The 20196-nt window shown below is 42.1% G+C and overlaps 2 protein-coding genes across 2 annotated transcripts in view; one reads left to right on the top strand and one right to left on the bottom strand.

The window, feature by feature from the left end:
- The window catches only part of CGRRF1 (cell growth regulator with ring finger domain 1), a 12024-nt gene extending 8959 nt beyond the window's left edge, over positions 1 to 3065 (bottom strand). The window contains exons 1-3 of the mRNA XM_072427531.1: positions 2870 to 3065; positions 2282 to 2421; positions 1331 to 1508 (exon numbers count right to left, since the gene is read on the bottom strand). Of these exons, the coding sequence (XP_072283632.1) occupies positions 1331 to 1508; positions 2282 to 2421; positions 2870 to 2973 (422 nt within the window). The 5' untranslated portion in view covers positions 2974 to 3065. The remainder of the gene's footprint in view (positions 1 to 1330; positions 1509 to 2281; positions 2422 to 2869) is intronic.
- A 555-nt stretch (positions 3066 to 3620) lies between these two features.
- GMFB (glia maturation factor beta) lies at positions 3621 to 18548 on the top strand. Its single transcript, XM_072429094.1, has 7 exons — positions 3621 to 3720; positions 6338 to 6434; positions 8232 to 8281; positions 9780 to 9829; positions 10121 to 10203; positions 12696 to 12769; positions 13658 to 18548. The coding sequence occupies exons 1-7, from the start codon at positions 3718 to 3720 to the stop codon at positions 13727 to 13729; spliced, it is 429 nt and encodes a 142-aa protein (XP_072285195.1). The 5' UTR covers positions 3621 to 3717; the 3' UTR covers positions 13730 to 18548.
- Positions 18549 to 20196: the final 1648 nt, after the last annotated feature.

The following is a 20196-nucleotide window of genomic DNA, read 5'->3' on the forward strand; positions in this document are numbered from 1 at the left end:
ATTCCTCTATATAGATAGAATTGTGGGGTCACCATCACTAGAGGGGTCACCAGCAGGAGGAAGGAGGTCCTGATTCCTCTATATAGATGTTACCCAATCTGGCCTTACTGTGTGTTTGTATAACTGGTGTAAGGACATTAAGCTGTAGGCGTTTCTAGAGAAAGGTTTTTTCTGTCTCTGTCCCGATCATCTTTTCTTTTTGTGCCGCTCATCCCTCATTCTCTATGTATGCTTTATTATATAAATATGTATAATGAATCTTTCTGATATCAAATGAGGAAATATTAGAAACATTGGAGCAGAAATGAGGAAGCTTTGATTGTAAATGGAGATGTAAGAGTGAGATCTTATGTAATGTGACTATGAAGCGTATTTGTAAACCCCAACAACTCATATATGTGTGTATATATATATATATATATATATATATATATATATATATATTATGTATGCAGTCTCTGGCCATCTCTAGCAGCATGCTTGTAGTGTCTGGCCCGCTCCTGACATTCTCCACCATCTGACTGTCCCTTGAATTATGTTCCCATCCTTTACCAACTTCTAAAGTATGTCTGCAGTTAATGATCATCATTTCTAGCATGCCTGTATTGTCTGATCATCACCTGGTGGATGTTTGCTGTATGACGGCTTGCTGTAGTATTACATTTACTGGAAGTGTGGCCCTTTAGTGAAGTCAGGGGCCACATAGCGCCCCCCCAATATCAGGTAACCTTGCTGTCACTGCTCTATAAAACCAGACTAATGAGATAGAATCCAAATGCTGCTCATAGAGTGCCACCTGGTGGTGAGATGAGGGTACTAAAGACATGATGTTGTGTCTGAATGATTGAATTTTGGAAAAAGATTATTTTTCATGGGCCAGTAAAAAGCAATGATGTGGCATTTGCTGCAACCAAAGCACTGCCTAAAATAAGGCCCAATTTTTAAAGGGAGGGGAGCATTGTCCACATTCGATTAGAATTGAAAACTTAAAGAGGAACTCAAGTTTCACTTTTAAAAATTCATGATCAGTCCGGTCATTACTGCAGAGAGGATCAGGCGATGCCCCTTCTGCAATAACCCCTCCAACCTGCCTGACCGCGCCGGGTATCTATCACAAAAGCTGCCGAAGCAAGTCCAAGGAGGAGAGTCCGGACCTGTCATGTGACCAGCCCCGCCTCCAATCACTGTGTGATTTCCATATTTGTGAACAGGAAGCGAGGTGATCCCTTTCTCTATGGGGACACAGGAAGGAAACAAATGGGGGACAGATTCTAATCTACACAAATTATTGTTTGTAAATCTATAAAAATATAAACCCGAGGAAGGATACGCATGCTGCTCTCTGTGCTGGTATTCTCTGTATAGCGCCTCCTCCAGGGCTCCGGGGGTCATAATCCGGAAATGGTAGACATGTTTCTGCAGGGCCTCCTGCACCCTCTGCACGCTGCAGCCCCAATAACAGGTCAGGGTGGTCTCCTCCAGGCAATGTGGCCGTAACGTCACTCCCGCTGCAGACAAAAGCATACAAAACTTTATCGATAATCTGCAATTAACACCATAGCGAATGGCTGTATGCTAGTTTGTTAAAGAATTGCCCTGAAGTCTGCTTAGGAACTGATAGTTCTAGGAGTGCCCAGCTCCTGTGTTCCCCGCAGCTCTCAATGGCTCCACCTGCTGACCACCAAAGGGAAAAGAGTGAGGAAACGGGGAGCATCTGATGGGGAGGGGAACATTAAATTCTGTTCTTTTTCCTAAAATTGTGGGTCTGGTTTTAACATTGTATTACTGCAAGCAGAATTCAGGATAAAAATATTAATAAAAATAAAATAGCAAAAGCCACAACCTTCAGCTTTATTCCAGATGTTTCTTCTGCAATACTTATATCGGCCACTAGATGCCGTCAGTCTAATGGCCAGAATTATTGAACCCGATTACTCTGAGCCCAGATTTGCCTTGGCCACGCCTTGCTGACTTCTAGACCCGCCCTCAGCATGTGAATGGATGATAAAGAGAGAAGCAGTACAGCGATGACCTCATCTCTCTGCTTACTCCTCTTATCAGCATGCTGCTTGTCAGCCAGTGAGCTCAATGTGCCTGTAATTATAATCTCTGAACTCGTACGTATATTGGGAATTATTAAAACTCTCCAAGACCAGAGAACATATACTATCATGAGAGAACCTGGGTGATACAGCATACCTGGAATGCATCTGGTTCAGGATTGAACAGCAAATGATTTTTAAGGAATGCATTCCAGGTTTGCTCAGCATTCCTCACTCACTTGTTATTGTGGTAGCGTCAGGGTTGGCAATCTCCAGTCCGAAGGGATTCTTCACTTGTACCATCTGCCTCCTGGAAATGAAGGTTTCTGATATGGAATCATCGGAATTTCTCAGTATGACCGGAACGTCCAATCCAAACCTGGAAAATAAGAGGACTTTCAATGTGGAGCTGCTTACAGGGAATTCACAGACGTTATAACACAGGACTCAATAAAAACATTACAGGGGTCCTTACCCCCCTCTATATAGCGCCACCTGGTGGTGAGATGATGGAACTTAAGGCAAACTAAAGGTTTTACCTGCAGAATGCTTTTAAAAACTGGTGCCAGAATTGTAACTATTATTATTTTTACTATTATAATTATTACTATTAATATTATTATAACTATTATTATTACTGAGGCCCTTCTAGTGCATGGTGGGAATGCATGTGTTAGGTGTATTATTTACAGAAAGGACTGTTTATTACACTAAAGTCATACTATTTGGCTGTTTTAGAGGTAAATACTGCAAAGCTGGCTTCTTCTTTAACCTGACCTGTCAGAGAAGCAGCAGATGGCAGCTGTACATACATTAGGCCTACTTACCACCCCAGCACCAACCCACAGGTCACCACGAAGCAGACAAACACCACAGCGATGTAAAAGGGGGGCGAATATTCGTATAAGGTGGTAAGGAAGATGGCTGGCATAGTAATACCGATCAGAATCCCCTCACAGCCAGCACAACGCCCCCACCACCTCCGGGTTATTTTCGGTCCTAATCGGCCACCGTAGCCCTCAGCTGTCACTTCCAAACTAAGGCTGATTGGTAGAGGCAGAGGAGCCGCATCAGGTCACGTGATCAGTGTCACTGATCGCTTCCCCGCCATTTTTCTTTCGGTAAACCCCCACATCTATTATAACAAAATAATTAACATTTTGCTTGAGCGATTCAGTTTGCAGATTAAGACGAAAAGGATCCGTGCAGCTTTGCGTTTAACTATTTTTATATGTAAAAAATAAACTACGTCATAGGCTCACTATTTTTCAGCTGCTTTCAACTCAAACTGTATGAACAGACTCTTCCCAAAAGTAGATTGCCCTTTTCAAAGATGGCGTCAGGGATGCTTATAAAAAGTAAGGCAAACGATTTCTGTCTTCATTAAGAGAATTCTCATTTAATTTTATTAATGGTATTTTACGGTCTACATTGAAAACAGCTGCCTGAAAAAAAAACAAACAAACCGGTCGCTTTAGTATAAATTTGGGCTAAAAAAATCCGCTGTTGCCCTTTTTAAAGATGGCTATAAGCCGGCTCCGCCCTCTGATGCAGGTTTTGCTCCCTGATTGGACTGGACGGGAGTCACGTGACGGACAATCTCCCTCCTTTCACACCGGGTGTTGGCTGAGAAGTCAGTACCGGGCAGAGCCGGAGGATTGCCAGCAGAGCGGACATGGTGAGCTGCCAATACTGGGAGGGATGACAGGAAAGATGTCACACTGTCCCCATCTCCCTGAACAGCCTGGGGGCGGTGAAAACTTACCTAACATCATTCCTGCCTCCATCAGGGAAAGTTATGCTCCATCTGCAGGAATGTAGTGCCCTCACCTGGCCTGCAGGGGGCAGTACAGTCACTGGGGGTTTATGTATAAGCTGTATTGCAGAATCTGCCCCTGTGCTGGAGCTGCAATCACTGATGCAGCCTCTGCCATTTTCTATGTTTTGTGCATTTCTCTCAGAGGTTGCTATTGGCGATTCCTTATAACGCTGAGTAACCCACCCACACACATTTTTCTAAATTCTGGCATTGAGTATCATTTACTCCACAATGCAGGCGATATGACACCGGTATGGGGGTGGGGCACCTCAATGCCAGGGTGCAGTACAGCAAAGTCTCTGCACCTTTATAACATGGGGGGCCCTGGAAATACCTTCCAGGTCCTCAGGGCCCCCCTTCTATAAATATTATACCCACAGATCACAGTATATTATTGTGGTGGTCAGTGGGAAGAATTCCTCTTACATTGCTGGCCAGTGGGAAGAATGTCTCTTACAGATAGCCAAAAACATCATTGGGGTCACACTGACCTGAGAGGTGCAAACTGCTCATTGCCCCAGGAACCCCTAGCACCCCCTGGAGGAGCCCTGGTTGGGAAACATTATTTTGGCCGTTCCAAACATCTGAGGTTGTGATAAGTGATCTGGTCATACCATAAACCAGGGGAGACTGAAGGATCTACATATGTACAATTCTGGGGAAAATGGAGGCATGACTGAATAAATACATAAAGAACCCCTGGAGGAACCCTGGCTGAGAAATACTGTCCTAGCCAATGAAAGGCTAGCTGTATTGCTTGGTGGTCAGTCACCAGTTTGCTACCCCATGCTGTCCCATTTTGAGTTCACCTTTCTTCCAACCTTTGGTTGTCATTTTTTATCACTTTTTGTCTCTGACATTGATGAACCAATCAAATCTCCTTAGATCTTCACATGAATATGTTTCGTTGGGCTGAATCCTGTCCTCCCATTGGCTAACATTGCTCTACCCCCCCAGGCCAGGATTATCCACAAGTCACATGACTGTTGTATGCCCCCCACCTCCCCGGCATACAGAGGAAACTCAAATTAATTTTCTATGTTATTTTGTTTACATATTCATTACCACGAGGTGTCTAATGGCTTCTTATGTTTACTTTGTGGTTCAGATCTTAATCATCCATAAATAATCTGCGCTACAAACCCTTTCCAGGGATTTATTCCAAACCTCGCTCCACTTCATTCATAGGGATTTGTTTTCCGAGCTGCGCCGTATCGCCCCCCCCCCCCAGTAAGGAGTTGTGCCGTATTGCCCCCCCATTGATGAGCTGTGCCCTATCACCCCCCCCAGTAAGGAGTTGCGCCGTATGCCTCCCCCCCCCATTGATGAGCTGCGCCGTATGCCTCCCCCCCCCAGTGAGGAGCTGCACCGAGTTGTGGCGTATGGCCCTCCAGTGTGACTCCTCAGTGGCTGGTTAGAGCACAGTAATTGGATAGGAGTGGCACATGGGAGGGACTAAGAAGTCGAGTTCCTAGTTAGAAAATTAAAATTCTATGAGTGAGCTATTCTTTCTTGCTTTGATTGGTTGTTGTGGGATTGTAAAATATTAGGAACCAGCAATACAGCAACCCCCCTACCCCCAAAATGGGTATGGAGACATCTAGGGGGTGGGGCCATGCTATAAATAAACCATTTAATTATTATCATCATTTATTGCAGTGATCTCTCCGGCCCCTTTTGGTTGGGCGCACCACCCGGCTGTATTTGGGTGACAATATAGGGCCACCACCTACCTACAGCTTCTTCCCACCCAGTTTATATAATGTCGGGGAGAATATTGCATGGATCCCATCTGGACTGGGTCATATAATAAGTCTTTGACAATCAGCCCACCATGAACAAAGCACAAAGTTTCCAGCCACCCTAAGGGAAAGCTGAGCATTGATATCGAACATTACCAAATAAAAGCTGACATTTGTACAATGCTCCTCCGCTGTGCTGGACTGATTGGGAACCCCCTTTGTGCTTTTCCATGGAGGAGATCACAGTTCTAGTCATTTATCCCCTCCCCCGTCGTCTGGGTTCTCCCCAGAAATGTTTTTTAAGCTGGGTGGGAAGAAGCTGTCGGTGGGTTGCAGCTCCGGTATTGTGACCCAGCTCTTCAGTAACCACCTAGATACAGCCGGGCAGTTACTAAAAAGTGCTGGGGGTGCGCCCTGCAAAAACAGCCTGGGGAGATCCTTGCCTCTCCATAGAACAGAATATCGCAGTGTGTATAGTGCTCATTTGTTCATCCCAAAACAAAAACAAAAACTTAGAGTGACAGTAACCTGACCTATGTATGAAGCTTTACTCTGTGACACAATGGAATGTAGAATGTCTTATAAGAAATAATAGAAATCACTGCTGCAACAGCAGGTACCACCAAATCCCACTCTCACAGAGAACATGGAGGCCACAAAGGCTCCACTCCTGCCAATAATTGAATAAGATTGTAAATTGCTGCTTATTGATAGTTTCTGTCTTTATTTCTCAGAGTGAGTCTCTGGTTGTATGTGAAGTGGACGAGCAACTGGTGGAGAAGCTGAAAAAGTTTCGTTTCCGCAAAGAGACCAACAATGCCGCCATTATCAGTGAGTACATTCCAACATTATCAGGGTTCACACCTTTTACCTGGGTGCACCACCCGGCTGTTTTCTGACTACCGGGGCAGCCACCCATCTACAGCTTCTTCCCACCCAACTGGGGGGAATTCTGAATATTACCTGTATGTCGGTGTGATTTGGTGATTATTCCAAGGTCACCATTGTTTCATTACAATCATGGGATCTCTGTAATACTAGGTGGGGGGTTGTTATAAACGCAGCTTTTTGATCATTTTTTTATGTTGTGTTACCTCACCCCACACCCCAGGCCAAGGCAGCCTTAGGCATTGGCTGATTTTATTCCTGCGAGTTTGGTGGGATCTGGGAAGTGATATCTTTTAGAGTCAGTGGCCATGGACCTGGGGCTTGGATGCCCCAATCAGAGCAGCTCAACCAGCCGGGGCCATTGGCTGCGGGGCATTGAATGATAGCTCAAGGCGGCCACCATCCTGCAGACTGCATGCCAGTGGTTAACCTTGAAGACACAAAAAGCCTTTCTACCAGTCTTGCAGGATTACCAGGTATTTATTTGGGGTGCAAGAATCAATACAATATTCTGTAGAGTGATTCCGTATTTCCACAGCATGCATTTCCCTGTCATCCACCAGCACCAAATCCAGACTGTGTTTGTGACTAATAACTAACTACTAATATTTCTTCATAGCAAAGGATTTCCGTGGCCCCCCTGTGATGTCATTGTAAATGTCAATATGTAGGATTATGGGAGAGGCCTGTGGGGTGCAGAAACATCCCAGCACCCGGCCTCACTACTTCTCTCTAGAGCCCTCAGGCACCTGGGAGAGGGAATGCAAATAATGAAATGATTTAATGGGCCAGCCTGGAGCATTCATGGGAAGATTGTATTGACATCCATTGGTACGCTCCACAAGCCTCTATGAATGAAAGAACAACAAATGAAAGTGTCCAGCCTGGGACAGTCAGGCTAGCAAGACCTAGATCATTCTGGAGGTCCTGATAATAATAATGCAGGCTCTCACTTGCTGCAGCATCTAATGCACATTGTAAGAAGTCCCAGTCCAAGAGAAGAGTCTGTACCAATATTAAAGGGAAGGCTGGAGGGCAGATTTCAGAATTGCTCTGGGTATAAAATACAGAGGTGGTGCATGTCACTCTCTGGATGGTTCAGCTGTCAGTTAGCTCTTACTAGGAAAACAGAAAATCAAACCATATTTGCTTTTAATAGCAGCTTCTGATCCCTGGAAAAAAACATTTTCATTGTGTTTTTCTTGAACAAGCAAAGCTAACAAGTTTTCAGCTAAAAAGATAGTGTGGAACTCTTGAAATTACTTTCAGGTCTCAGGGAACCCCCAGCAACCTCTGGAGGACCCCTGGGTGAGCATCACGGCTTTAGAGCCTTTATGGACTGCTTGTCATACAAGGACCACATTGTGCCCAAGCAGAATTTCACAAAAATCTAACAACATTGTTTCCAAACCAGGAGGTATATGGTTGTGTATGTATGTGTGTATATATATATATATATATATATATATATATATGTATATGTGTGTGTATATGTGTGTGTGTATATATATATATATATATGCAACATTCCAGGGGCCCTCCACCTTTCTACCTGTCTGTGTTCCCACTGGAGGGTGTGAGGGTAAATCTCCTCAATAAGGTGACAGACAACAACGGGAAGCTGACCGGGGCCCTAATTAATGAAAACAATTTATTCTTCTGGCTTTAAAGTTCAGTGTCAGGATTGCAGCACCGAATCTTGAATCTGTTTTCTGATTGTTTCTTTTGATTCCTCTGCAGTGAAAATAGACAAAGACCGTCGCCTTGTGGTGCTGGAAGAGGAGCATGAGGTCAGTCCTGTCATTGATCAGTTCCAATCTCTGTGATTTGGAGGTGTCAGGGGAAGTTGTTGCTTCTGCATCCCAATAAACTTTACCTGGAATGTCCACACTTAGTGATACCAACGGGAATACATTCTACAAAGGGAAACATGTTTTAGTTTGAATTTTTATGTAATTTTTTTTAAGACTATTTTCATATATGGAAATGTAATTTGTAATGCTAAAACATTGATATTTGGGATAGAGTAAGGAAAAGTTGGAACTTATCAGCATGCATTCATTATTATGTCTAATTAACACAAAAAGGTAAGAGGTCTAAGAGAGGACAAAAAAAATGGAGGGAACCCCAGAAATACATTTTGAGGTCTCAGGTACCCTATCACTAATTTTGATATGCCAGTTCATGATATATTAGTATGGGGGTCAGTAGAAAGAATTCCTCTTACATTGCTGGCCAGTGGCAAGAATGTCACCCTTAGAAATAGCCAAAAACATCATTGGGGTCACTAATACTGACCTGAGAGGTGCAAACTCCTCATTGCCCCAGGAACCCCCAGCACCCTTTGGAGGAACCCCAGCTGAGAAACATTATTTCAGTTGTTCAGTTGTGATAAATGATCTGGTCATACAAGGACTCCGAGTGTTCACAATAAACCAGGATAGACTGAAGGAACTACAAATGTACAATTCTAGAGAAAACAGGGGAAGGGGGGACATGACTGAAAATGTCAAATACATTAAGGGTTTGTAACTAGATCTATAATAGGACAAAATAATCAAAAGGCAGAATCAATGGACGATTAGATGCTTCTGTCCCTGTTTCCATATAATTCAGTGTTTGATAGGAAAGAGCTGTGCCTGACCTACTTTGTCTGCAAACACACCTCAATAGCACCTGCTGTATGTGAAGAATCACAATACATAGCGGGTCAGACCCAGCCACTAAACAGTCATCTACACACCCCCATTTAATGGGAGAGGGGTGTGAAAACAACACCGGAGAATGGGAGCTCCCCGCAGTACAGCTGGTACTGTCCAGATGTCATCTACACCTCAGTGAAGGTAATTCTGTTTACACATCCACTGAATTCAAGGCCAAGATGAAATCGATTTTTTTTACGTGTAGATGTAAAAAGACTCATCATCCCCTATAATCTTCTGTTGTGCAAAGGCCTCAGGAGATCGGTCTGTGCTTGCTGTTTATTCCTTGGCACCGACCTCCATTTTAAACCCGTTTTGTGTGTTTGGCAGGAAATTGTCCTGTAATCCATAAAAAGTGAAGATTAGGAATTTGCAATACAAAGTCTACAAGACATAACTTGGTGCTGAGCCCTGACCATGGCAGAGTTCGGGGTGTCAGTATATAGAATTATTTGTCTTCTGTGCAGGTGAGTTGCACAGAGCTATGATTAAATTATTCTAAAGCCCTGGGGCCAATCTGATTCTGCAATTACTGCACCCTGGGACCTGCCTTGCTAATTGCTGCTGTTTCTCTTTCTCTAAACAGGGAATTTCTCCAGATGAGCTGAAAGATGAACTACCAGAAAGACAGCCCAGATATCCTTTTACCCTCTGACTTATGGGAAATGTTTATATTCAGGCTTCAAGCTCAAGTCTGTGATTGCTGCCTCTAACCCATCTCCTCCCTCCCAGATTCTGCTCCTTGTTATTAAAGTTTGTAGAAGTAAGGACTTTTCACAGTCCCATTGCACCCATTACAGGGGATTATATTCTATGTCTATGGGCTAAGTTCTGTATAAACAAGCCTGGAAGGTTACTTTAGATTCTGTAACAATGGATACATTTTTGTGTGTTCGTTCTTGCTTTTTTTCCTTAATTTTGGCTTACATTTATAGTGTACAGTTATAAATATCAGCATGAAGATGGAAGGGTCTCGTACCCCTTGTGTTTCATCTTTTCCAGTCCTGTAGGTAAGTCTAACACCTGTATGAAATCCAATTAGTGGCATTAAATTAAATTATTAAACTATCATGGAAGAACCTGGTAAATCCAAAAACTTGCAATGGATTTCCTCTAAGTGGACCCTGATGGGCAATGTCAGTCCCTGGTTTCTATTATGCATTTCATTCTACACACAGGGAGATCTTGCCATGATTCTGTTCATGATGGACTTTTGGATGTTCCAGCTCCTCCAGTTATATTCCAAACACCTGTTGGGTAACATCCAATAGTCATTTCATTAACAAATCTAATTATCTTCATTGGGTTTGATTTATTAAAGTTCTCCAAGACTAAACAAGATAGACTAACATGGGAGAATCTGGGTCATTTAGCAAACTTGAATGGAAATTATTATCTTTTAAGTCATTTGCTGTTAGCTGGCAAATATTATCTGTCTTTGAACGAATCCATTCCAGGTTTGCTGAAATACTCTGGTTCTCCCATGATAATCTCCACAGTCTTGGAGTACTTTAATAAATCAGTCCCATTGTGTATAAATTGTCCATGTTGATTGTTGGCCTGGTAACCCTTTTTTGTCTTTATCTTGTTCAATGAGCAAAGACTGAACCATTCCAAATAAATGAAACCCATTTGTATACCCTGTAGAAATGAAATATATTGTTAAACACTCAAATCAAAATCCATGGCCATTTATATGAAGTTACAACCTCCACTCTTTTCAGGTGGGAAGGCTTTCCACCAAAGTTTGGGGTATGTGCAGGTGTTTGTGTCCATTCAGAGGGCATTTATGAGGTCAGGTAGTGACGTTGGATGGGCCCACAATCAATGTTTCATTTTACCCCATAGGTGATAAATTGAGTTCAGGGCTGGACTCTCTAGATCCTCCCCACCAAACCTATTAAATATCTTTAGAGGAGCATATTTGTGCTGGAAGAAAAGATTAGCAAAACACTGGAAGCAAACAATGACTAAAATGTCTTTACATTCTGTACCCTTCCCTGGAAACCCCTGAACTCAATACCACTGAGGGTGCACACATTATTTCCTATATAGTGCTAATGACGACTGCCTATGATGCAAGCTCAGTCCAATGAAATAAGGGGAGGATTCTAGATTCAAGTCTTAACATAATAATCCCACATCTGAGAATATGTAAAGTCATTTAGGTTGGAACCTGCAACCCTTTATCTGTTTAGCTGTCATGTTGGGTCTTGTGGTTCCTTGATAACTAGGTGGCTTATTCCCGCCCGGACCCATGTAGGATATTAATTGAATAATAAATTATTGGTATTGTGAGGTCTCTTCAATTGGTGTTAGATTGATTGGCTTCCCTGAAATTGACCTTATAATGTATAAATGACATATGACTATGGTGGGGACATTAGATTGTGAGCTCCTTTGAGGGACAGCTAGTCACATGACTATGGACTTTGTACAGCGCTGTGTAATATGTCGGCGTTATATAAATACTGTGTAATATTAGTAATAATGCAAAGTATGATTCTCCTAATACTATGTGGTGTAGGCCAACCTACACTGAAGTCATTGTTTAATTATAAGTAGATTGTGATGGGCTATGTCAGTCCCTGGCTTCCAATATGCATTTGACCAATATTGAGATCTCTTTGCCATGATTCTCAACTTCGTCTATGTGGGCCTTTTGCAGTGTTCTCCCCCATTTTCATGTGCTTCAGGGAAAAAAAAGAGAAACTCCTGCAAGGATGGTGATATCCCCCTGTAATGGGAACAATAGGTGTGCAGACCAAGGAAATTAAGGGGGGGTGGTGAGAGCTCTTCCTAATGTGTGCAGCAGGAACTTGGCTTGAGGTTCCTCATATTGGGCACGACAGGTATGCAGACCTGGGTACTCAGTGTAGGGATGGTCGGGGTCCTCATAATTGGCACAGCAAGTATAAAGACCTGGGTACTCAGTATAGGGATGGTTGGGGTTCCTCATAATAAGCATAGCAGGTATGTAGACCTGGGTACTCAGTGTAGGGATGGTCGGGGTTCTCATAAAGGGCACAGCAGTTATAAAGACCTGGGTACTCGGTGTAGGGATAGTTGGGGTTTCTCATATTGGGTACAGCAGGTATGCAGACCTGGGTACTTGGTGTAGAGATGGTCGGGGTCCTCATAATGGGCACGGCAGGTATAAAGACCTGGGTACTCCGTATAGGGATAGTTGGGGTTTCTCATATTGGGTACAACAGGTATGCAGACCTGGGTACTCCGTATAGGGATAGTTGGGGTTTCTCATATTGGGTACAACAGGTATGCAGACCTGGGTACTTGGTGTAGGGATCATCGGGGTTCCCTTATAATTGGAGACCGATGTGCAAACCCAAATACTTAACACAGGCCGGCCCCTGAGAGTTGGAGGAGACTTTTCCATTCCATTTTGATGAGCTTCACACTAATTACTCGCTTTCATGTTAAAGTTCTCGAGTAACTTTTCCCCATTATATAATGACTGGACATTCATTGTTTCCTACTTTAGGCTGCAAACCAGAACAGCAGATGATGTATGCAGGCAGCAAAAACAAACTTGTTCAGAAAGCTGAACTTACAAAGGTAATTTCTTTCTGTTTTAGTTTTACAATACAATAAGTTTCAGATAAATGTATGAAAAATCCCTTAGCCCTGCAGTGTAATGATGTGACTTAAAACAACATTTTCTGTGCTGCTCACCTTTTTTAGGTTGATGGGCAGCCGCTGTCTCTGATGGCAGTGTGGATCAGATGACATCGGGTTACAGGGGTTTCCTCTTTGTTTTAAATGATATTGTCCATTGTTGGCAGAATAGGGTGAGCTTTGTCCCCTGTAGGGAGATAGAGAGTAATATCTAAAAGAACAGACTTTGGGCTTTTTCCTGCTCCTAACCATGTCCCTGTCCTCATAATTTCTTTTTATTCATTATTATGTTTTTGCCAAGTGTGGCACATTTCCTTTAAAGGTAACCTGTGTTTTATCTGTGTGTGGCAAAGCAAAATTTATACCTTGCTATAATTTTGTGCGCTTTAATCGCTGGAGATGTGCAAACAAAAGATGGCACTTTAATGGCAGCACATATTTTCCATGACTTTGTTTGCCTATCACAAGTTTGGCACCTGGTAGGAAAGAAAAGTACCCAGCTCTTAGACACCTGGTTGGGGCAGGTATGTGGCTGGCACCATTGCTTTCTGGGTGGCAACCCCATGGCTTTATGATTGGCTGGTCAGGCATCCAGCATTTTCAATGGAGAGATGGAGATTTCAGCATTGTGCAAACTCTGATCACAATATGGAGCTTGGAATGAAGGAAAGGTACCCAATTCTGGAAATCACTGAACCAGCTAGGATATTTCTGGGAATAAAAAGTTGGGATTTTTTATAAAATATAGAAGGACTTTCAGGCCCATGTTTAGAGTTTTTATTTGTGTCCTAGTTGTAGCTACAGTAATTTTTTTTTCTTTTCTCGTAGGTATTTGAGATCCGAAACACTGAAGACCTAACCGAAGAATGGCTGATCGAGAAGCTGGGTTTTTTCCACTAAGCTCCTATTTTTCTATGTAAAAGAGCCAGAAGTATTCCCTTTGTACTTCTTAATTCTCATTTAGACAAGATGTCCGCCCACTTGCCGAGTGTCTGTGCTGCAAATGTGCAGAATACCCTAAAATAAACCAGCAGCTTAACTCTTTCCCAGACTGCAAAGCTGCTCGGAATAGAAGATGTGGGAACCTTTGGGGGTTCCCCTAACCTGCAGGGAAACTACAAGTGCCAGCCGGCCTTGCCATTTAGCAGAGCTAGCTGTGACATGTAGTTTCCTAATAGCCTGAAAGCTGCACATTGCCCACAATCCTGGCCATACTGGAGACATTTTATGTTCTGTATTGGCTGCCACAATCTTTGTATTTGTGTTATAAATGTTGCTGGCAGCTGGCATAAGTTCATGGTATCTTATGGTATCTGTGTGCTGCTAAATTTCTGGTCCTTAAGGCTCACAGCAGTATCTCACCAGAGTTTTTTAAGCTGGGTGGGAAGAAGCTGTAGGCGGGTGGCAGCCCCTGTATAGTGCCCAACTTTTCAGTAACAACCAAAAACAGCAGGTGGTTGCTGAAAAGTGCTGGGTGGTGCGCCCGGCTAAAAGGGCCCGGGGAGAACACTGTACAGTGTTTATTTTTCCTCACTATCGGGTAGGGGTAAGGTTACAAAAAAGCTAAAATCCTGTCAATTTAACAAAAACACATTGGTGCCACTTCCCACCCCTGCATATAAAGGATACTGCATTGTATATAATGACTGAAAGGGGCCACTTACATTCCAGGGCTATAGAGAAAAGAACCAGCTGCCACAGGGTTGTAAAAGATACAGTATATGAAATATAATTCCACTGTATTGCATTCTTACCCAATAACCTTTACATCCTTAAGATATAGATGGGGCACCCACGTGTTGTATTTTTGTAAGCTGAACGCCAGGATAAGTAAATTCCAAGCCATGTGTATTTTAACTTGAACCTGTGCAATATTTTGCCTCTGTGCAGGAACTCCCTGCAATAAAGACTTGTCACTGCCGCACTCTCTTCTTGTGCAGGAGGACTAGTCTTGTTTTCCCCCTTTCCCGTAGTTTTTTCAGGCAGTCTGTAGCGGGTGAACCTGATGCACCGTGATAATGTCACCAATACCATTTAAAGGTCATCTCTGGGTTTGCAAAGGTATTTTTATCCTTTGTGGCTGTTGAGGACAATATGGAAATGAAAGTTTTTGGTTGTACTAAAGATATTCCAAATATGATTGTGTTCTGTATGCAGTTGATATGTCATCATAGTATTCAGTATAATAATTCCTCTTAATATTCCCTTGTTATTTGTTTATCCATATTTTCATTCTCACCAAGCTGTCTGGTAATGATGATAATGACAGGGGGAAGGGACAAACTATAGGACTGCCAGGAAAAAGCTGCAGCAACAGTTCAGAAACAATACGATAAATGAATACAAGATAATACAAGCCCTGGCAATGGTTTAGTCCCAGAATTACAGATGGGTTCCTGTTATTGAGCTGTCATGACATTGCCCAGTGGCCTTATAACAACCTCCTGAGTTCATGTTTGTTTTCATGCCTATTGTGGGTTTTAGATCTCCTTGTATAAGTATTGTAACGCCTTTGCAGACATTTTTAGTGCATTGAAGTGCACTTTGCATATAGTTTGAGGCAGTTTGTTTTTTTATTTTTGAGCCACATTGGTAAAAATACTTGCACATTTTCAATGCAGACAAATTAAATGTTTTTATACTTTGCAGTTCTTTGCTGGAATCTTGAAATGCTGCAACAGCACAGTCAAGGTCTAACTGTCCCCCTTGTCCTCATTTGTAATTGTTAGGGGGGACATACAGAAGGGCCACACAAATAAAACTTCTAGGCCCTTCAAGTGTACCTGCTATTACAGAACTCTAAAAGTTCCCTGTCTGTAATTGTCCTCTGTCACTGATACCAAACAGATTTGTAACAAAGGGAATTTAGTAAAATAGTCAAAACTCCTTCTGTATCTTTTGGAGCAGTGACTCAAAGTATTGACATTATTATCGTGCCCATCGCATTTTATTTATAGGTCAGTAATGGTGGTCCGAATATTCCCCAGTCCAGCACCCCATCAGCTTTGGATGGAACATCATGGAATGGTCCAATGCAATCTGCCACTAACAGAATAAATAGTTTTCAGTTTTAATGATCCATATTATTGTGGTCTTTCCTGACCGTCACAGTGCATTTAATGGGGATTTTTAACCATTTTGCATCCCAGCTTTGCTATTCAGGGTCTTGGAGTGGAGTTGAGCCAGGGGCTGTAAATGCTAACCTTGTTTTAGCATGGCTATGGGGTGACCCCAGCATTCTCCACATCGACTATAATTGGCATAAAAGGGACCAAGTGATTTATTGCTGCATTCTGGAATATTCATTCACCATAGCTGATCACTATTGTAGAGACTTATAGGTTTTTCCTGGAGAAATGCGTTCTGATATTAGTATGCAAGCATGGATTATTATACTGGATCTGATTCAGCATGGTTATAAGCTGGGGTGTATTGGCTTTCCTAAATAAGAAGCTGATATTTGGCATTGTGATGATCTACTGACATTCCTGATACATTGAACAACTGGAAAATTATTATTTCTCTTTAGAGAACATTGCACTATCATTGGATGTTGTGTTCAACGGTCCCTGGGATTGCCCCTCTTATTTTGTATATATTCATTTTTTTGTTGGACAGGATGTGGGGTAAAATCCCCCTAATAGGGGCACAAATCAGAAATACAAAGTAAGCAGAGAAATGACCTGTTCAATGCTGTAGAGAAAACTACCTTTGCAATGGGCCTGCCAGCACTACAAGGTACAAATGCCAGCTTTCATTTCGGGTCATCTTATCCCCCACAGCCACTAAAATAATTGCAAATTATTATTAATCACAATATTTGAAAATGCAACCCAATCACGATTCACTGTATGATATGTGGAGGATGGGTACACTTTATATTGTGACGTAAACATAGACTGGAATATTGTACCTGGTACTGTACCTGCCACACATTTGCAGCCTATGGCTAATCTTTTCCCATTCACATGTTCACTGTTTTTGCTGTAGGCCCGATCACACCAGTGCATTGTGTATGTGGTAAAAATTCCTGCTTGCTGCATCTTTCAATGAGCTTCTATCAAAAGCATGCTACATATAGTCAGTGGTAATGCATGTTACGTGCACCCTAAGTACACGGCACCTAAGCTGCATGGGTGTGCATTGGGCCCTACTTTTATCCCTAAAGATCTCTTTCTTGGTTCAGTTACTTTTTAGGCATAAGTCTGATGAAGGAGACCTGTCATTGCTCCTGAAACATGTTGGATTTTCCACAAAGCACCTTCAGCACCCATTCTAGACACTACAAAGTTGTGGTTCTGTGCACGACCATGTAATAAAATCTATGGCATGCTGCAAACAACTATGGTCTGGTTGTGCTAAACCGTGACTACATAGGCAGTAATAGTGACTGCAATAGCCCCTCCTTGCCTGCTGGGGGTGCAGTTGCCACCATTACTCACTGCCTACCTATTGCTCGGCTAACTTATAAAGAATACTCTGCATGTGCAATGAACAAAAGCATTTTTTTCAGTATCCATTCCGCTAGTGGTTGGTGTTCACATTCCACCCTTGTAACAATGCAGCGACTTCCTTGACATTTCAGTTATTTTTGTTAGGTCTGTGGTCTCTTTAGGATGATACAGAACCTCAGGGGTCGATGCTTTTTTTGCATGACACGCCTTTTAGTGAAAGCCCCACCCATGAGGATTTTGGCAGTCCCAGGCCTTTGCTGAGCCTTGCAGACGTCTGTTCTCCTTCAACCTGTTGGGGTTCAGCTTCCGTGCACTGGGGGTACTCCGCTGCCTGCAATGGATTCTGAGCATTCTGCAACATTTTTATTTTACCTTTTATCCTGCTGCAGAGCATCTAAGATGAAAACTTGAAAATTGCATGTGCATCTAATATGACCATCAATTCCATGTGCATTTTTTGATGTTTTGCTTCAGAAAGTGGGGACAGACACAGCATGACTCTTGCTAATTTTAATTTTTAGTTACCCCAGTAATTTTGTTTTTAATTTTACAAATGCATTCCTAAATTCCAGGCATCAGGGTCATGTGATATAACCCCCAGTGGGTGTGTCCATGACATCCTGGGCTCACAGGCAGGGGATTGAATGATGGTGGTTGTCATTCTATCCAGAAGAAGACACTACATTTTTAGTTTGTTTCTGTATCCAAAGATGAAATCTGCATTAGAAAATTATTACCTTTTGTATTACTTTTAGCTAAGTAAAAATCACAAGTTTTTTTTTTTTTTTGCTTCTGGTTTTGGAAAATAAAAGGCAGATGCTGATTGGCCGCTGTAGGTGGCGAGTTAAGCTCACTCATCATTCTGCCCCAATTACCCATCCGTCCCTCAGCACTGTGTATGACTTCTGCATACGATCACTAACTCTCATCCGTCATGGCGCCGGTTACATTCTAGCTTTCATTCTATGTGGCTGGTAAATCTCTGTGTATATAAAGCACAGCGGACTTTATTTCTTTCTTGCCAACACTTGGTGAATTCATTTTACTTGTGAACTCGTTTTTGCCTTTTTTGTATGCAATGAAAAGAAACTAAAAAATAATTAAAAAAAAAAAGACCATTGGCTGTAATGTGAGAATGAAAAGACTGAACCTTCTTCTGCCTTCCCAGGTTATAGCAAATGATGTCTCTGTATATTACCAGTGCCAGCGTTTGGTGTTTTTGTGCATTTATGGTTTCTCTTGGTAAATAAATCATTTCAATAGTTTATGCATGTGTTGTGTTTTATTCTTTCTTTTGCCTTTTGTAGGTCATTTTTGTCACAATATACAGAAGTTGTATTTTTTCAGATCAGGGAAATCTGATTAGCTATGGTGCGGTTTGCTGGGTGCCCAGGAGAGGAAAACTGCGGCCTAAAAGGGCCTTTACCTTACAAACTGTCCTTCAGGCTGCGATGATATCATCCATCTGCTGCAGGTAGGGGGCAGCATTTGCACAGCCTGCCAAGGGCTTTAACTAATAAAAATGAAAAGGGTTTTGTCTTTCAGTATTCACAGCCACAAACATAACGGAGACGATTTACTGAAGGAATATCGGCAGATCACATAGCATAGCAGGCGTAGAATTCACTTAGCTCGGTGCGTGAGATGAAGCTCTGCTGACTTCATAAGGAAAAGTGTGTGTGTGTGTGTGTGTGAATTCACCCCAAGTAAGTGAACAGCCTAAATTCACTATATCCTTACATTCACACGATGAAGGATTGACAAGCAGGAACAGGTGATTCACTCCTAATATAATATCACATTTTACTTGGACATATTGGGGTCTATTTGTAAAGCAGTGAATCTGACATTCCCTGAAACAATCCCTGGTGGGGAATCTTTCAGGTCAATGGCAGTAGATGATTCTCCACCAGGGAATGTTTCTGTGAATGTCGGATTCACTGCTTTATACATAGAACTCAGGTTATTAATACAAATTAATATTTGACATGGAGATATAGGAAAAGTCAGTTATATAAAAATATTAAGATATAAGAGATAGGATGAAGATATAGGAGGGGGAAATTATTATTATGATACATAGACAAAAAATCATTTCATTTTAAATATTTTATTTTTAAATTGTAATATTTAGTGAGATGATTTATATAATTTTACATGGACCGATAAGAAGAGCATTGAGTATAGGGGCAGGGGGTACACTGTTATTACTTTACATTATATATTATTATTACACAGTATTTATATAGCACTGACATATTACGCAGCGCTGTACAAAGTCCATGGTCATGTGACTAGCTGTCCCTCAGAGGAGCTCACAATCTAATGCCCCCCCAGAGTCATTATCGCAGTCTAAGGGCAGTTTATGGAGGAAGCCGATTGTCATAGCTGAGGGACAGCTGGAGGAAACCCACGCAGACACGGGGAGAACATACAAACTCCATGCAGATATCGTCCGGGCCGAGGTTCCCACCTGGGATATATTTTACATGATATCATTTATTATTATTTTACTTCAGGAAAATAGTTTTATTCCCATTTATATTATCATATAGGAGAGCTTATTATTTTATGTGCTTCATTGTACTCATACCAATTTATAACACGGGGAATCTGACATTCCCCCAAACATTCCCAGGGGGGAATAAATAAATCATTGCACATTCACCTCTTACATTTATTTATAGACCCCTCATGGGATTGTTTGGGTGAATGTCAGATTCCCTGTGTTATGTTATTAGAAATTGAAATATGAAAAGTCCATTTGTGATATTTATTATATTTTATAAATTTAGTATGAGAGATGGGTGCAGAGGTGAATGTAAATAATGATAATGATGATGAGGTGGGCACATTGCTGGGCAACCTGTTGCCATGTCGCTATGGTTACAAGCCGTTAATATTGCTGACACG

Source organism: Pyxicephalus adspersus, chromosome 12 (assembly GCF_032062135.1).
Source record: "Pyxicephalus adspersus chromosome 12, UCB_Pads_2.0, whole genome shotgun sequence".
In the NCBI taxonomy this organism is placed as follows: domain Eukaryota; kingdom Metazoa; phylum Chordata; class Amphibia; order Anura; family Pyxicephalidae; genus Pyxicephalus; species Pyxicephalus adspersus.